Here is a 3,063-nt window from a genome sequence, read left to right as displayed (position 1 = left end):
GATGTACGCTATGAAATCACGAAAACAAAAGGAAAAATATTGTTCTGCTCTTACATACCTTTGTCAGCTGTATTTTTGCGTCTATGTTACCCTAGTACTATATTATTCGAGAAAAAAAAAAGAAAAAATTTAAACTCAATCAACTATGTATCTTGATTAACAACACCAGAATATATCTTTTGTCGAATTTGGAGAAGCATGCATTTAGCAGTGCCGATCGGAGCAGGTCAAAGCTTGGACTTGAGGCCATCAGGTAACTCCTAATCTATCCTAAGCAGCGAGTCAAAGCTGCAGTAGAGACAATTTTCGGTTTGATATCATGCTAGATATTTCTGACAAATGCTATATCGTATCGTGAAAATTTCCACGTGATACATTGACCCTAGGCCTATGCGTTTGGTCCTCATCGTAGTATGTACCTATCAGCTTAACAAGTTAGTTCCAAGCCACTTTAAGAAATGAAATGTTTAAAGTTGAGGGACTCGTCTATATTAAAATATGAGAGACGTGGCTTATCTGCGTGTGATTTCACGACATTGTATAAGCGATTTGTAACACAGTATTAAAATGAAAACGCGGGGCAGTATACGGATGCACAACAATCGGACGTTAGGTCGATTGAGGGGAGACGATAAAGAGATCAGAAATCCCACCGTAGTACGAACGTAAACCGCAAGTGGTCTACCTATTCCCAGAAGTCAGAATTATATCGCATTAATACTCAAGGTCGGATGCATACGGCCCCAAGTTCTTACAACGAAAGACATTTTAAGTAGAGTAGAAAATTGGCACTTCTACCTGCACCAATTCCCCGCCATGGAAAGTGGCGTTGTTCAACATAAGATTCACGGCCAATTCGTCTACCGATAATAGGAATAGCAAGCGGAAGATCGACAAAAATGTGAGCGCCTACGCAGCGTTAGTTTCACCAACCCGCTTAAAGATCCTCGCATCCGGTTAATGTAGAGATTGTCTGTTAGTAGAAGAGGCGATGACAGCTGATATAATTATAAGATTGTCCCCGCGCACTGCATTGGGGACCACCCAGGTTGATGGGTTGAAAATCAACCGCCGGTCATTCAGCGCACTGCTTCTGCCTGACATCCTTAAGCTTTGCTTGCGATTCTTTCTTCAAAGCTGGAACTGTGGGTTTAGGGTGATCTTATGTCCAACCCGTACAAGGCTCTGGCATTAAGTGAATGAACTAAATGGGGTGTTGACTGGTGAGGATCCGTTCACTCACTTAATCCCAGAGCCTTGTATGCATCGTATGACATAAAATTGAAGGGCAAAGGTACGTTGGTACGTTCGAAAATCCTTTTATGCTGTTGTAGTAAATTAGGAATATGGGGGCTTTATAGAGCCCAAAGATGAGTATGAAGGCTGCATATACGGACCTTAATAACAAAGAAACTAAATGTTGGATCTATATATAACGATTGAACGGTTTCTAAGTTACAACAAATATCAGCTAGGTACTCTTTTAAGCCCAACAGGATACCAGTGTAAATGCTTACCTACTAGCTAGTGTCAACTACTAACAGGCGATATATCGCAACATCAAACCGAGGCAATCGTCATGGCCATGGGCGATGTCTTGAGAATGTCATACAGCGGGCGGCATATTCTTCAACCGCCAAAGAGCAAACATTAGCACTGAGAGCAGATATCGAAACTTAGCAATGCTATTGAGAGTTTTTCCAGCTGCTACACCAAAGGTTTTCTGTTAAGAATGTCGTATCAACTGTAATGGGACTTGCATAAAACTCCCATAATACACCAGACTCGAGGGCTATTCCGCTGAAATAAAAGTCTAATCGCAGTTCTTCTGTGCTCGAGTAAGAGGTAAAAATTAACCAAACCTACACAACATCAGCAATCGGCAGATAAAGACTGACACAGGTTATGTCTAAACACCTGATCCATGCTTCAAACCTCGTGTTCGCGGTTCCAAAGATGTCAGGTCTAAAGGTCAGCAGATCAAATATCGCGACGTCATGGTTCACAAGAAGTAACCTTGGGGCTGTCGAGAATTTGTCAAAAGGTCCAATCGGAAGGGACCGAAGACGATCCACGAAATCCCCCTACTCATTATTCTGAACAATGTCTGGCCATCTTTTTCGTCTATACCTGAACATTTGGAAATGACAAGTCTCGCCAAGATGAACTAGATCCTCAGAAACTCACACATGTCAATTCAAGTGCGTTAGGCTGAAGGACGTTGGGTCTGGAGAGCTCAGGGGATTTGGTATGTGCCAAAATGGCATCTTACCGGGGTCATCAAGAACGTAGGTACCATCTGGATCCTATCGCGAAAGATCCAATTTCGGGCCTAGGCCCGGGTAGTATGTGGCTGAAACGTGATGTCTCTCCATTCATGATACAAGTGTGGTGTGGACAGCACTGCCGGTTGGATTGGATATCATATCAGTTTAGGCGATACCGTTTTAACAATCTTCGAAAACCCCATCTTATTTGAAAACCTATAAGGCAGCAAACTGGTTTAATCAACGATCGACTAAATGGCAAATTACCAAGAATTTTTGTGGTAATTATTTTTTGTTCGTACAGCCTTACTTGAGTAGTTGCGTACTTTTGCGAGGGCTTTCTTTGTTCTGTTCTGTGGAGAACAAATGCAAAGACTAGCCTCGATAGCGTTTATTTTTGATGCTACTTCGGGCCTAGGTATTTTTTTCATAGGAATACTATACAACTTTAAAGGTCAGTTCATATGGACGGCCAGGTTAAGGAGAGTATGCAGCCATCATCCTCATCGCCTAAAACATAATGTTGTCGTCGATTAGAGTAGGGAACTATTTGGAAGCTTGTGGACGAAATAAATCTCATAAACTAAGCAAAGTATTACCGCTTTTAGTTCATGAAACTAGCCGGATTCAAGGCTTAAGGGATTTATTGGGGCTTATAGGTACTTAGTTTTAGCTTTGTACCAGCACCGGTGCGGGATGGAGACGAGTCTACCTATGATTAGCCATACTCTTCATGAATCGAGTATGTGTCCTTGAATCTTCGATAGAGTAGCAAGAAGGATATGAGGGCTCCATA

General features: G+C 42.1%; 1 protein-coding gene across 1 annotated transcript; it reads right to left on the bottom strand.

The window, feature by feature from the left end:
• Positions 1–1,075: 1,075 nt before the first annotated feature.
• On the bottom strand, positions 1,076–2,092 carry LAJ45_08210 (uncharacterized protein; the record flags this gene model as incomplete). Its single annotated transcript, XM_046117762.1, has 7 exons — positions 1,076–1,143; positions 1,299–1,317; positions 1,398–1,450; positions 1,518–1,520; positions 1,779–1,862; positions 1,918–1,965; positions 2,017–2,092. 7 exons carry the CDS (start codon positions 2,090–2,092, stop codon positions 1,076–1,078), a joined length of 351 nt encoding a protein of 116 aa, XP_045969049.1.
• Positions 2,093–3,063: the final 971 nt, after the last annotated feature.

This window comes from Morchella importuna, assembly GCF_003444635.1.
Source record: "Morchella importuna strain M04M26 chromosome Unknown Morimp01GS028, whole genome shotgun sequence".
Classification (NCBI taxonomy): Eukaryota; Fungi; Ascomycota; class Pezizomycetes; order Pezizales; family Morchellaceae; genus Morchella; species Morchella importuna.
The sequence above is the reverse complement of the archived record's forward strand: the minus strand, read 5'-3'. Positions and strand labels throughout refer to the sequence as shown.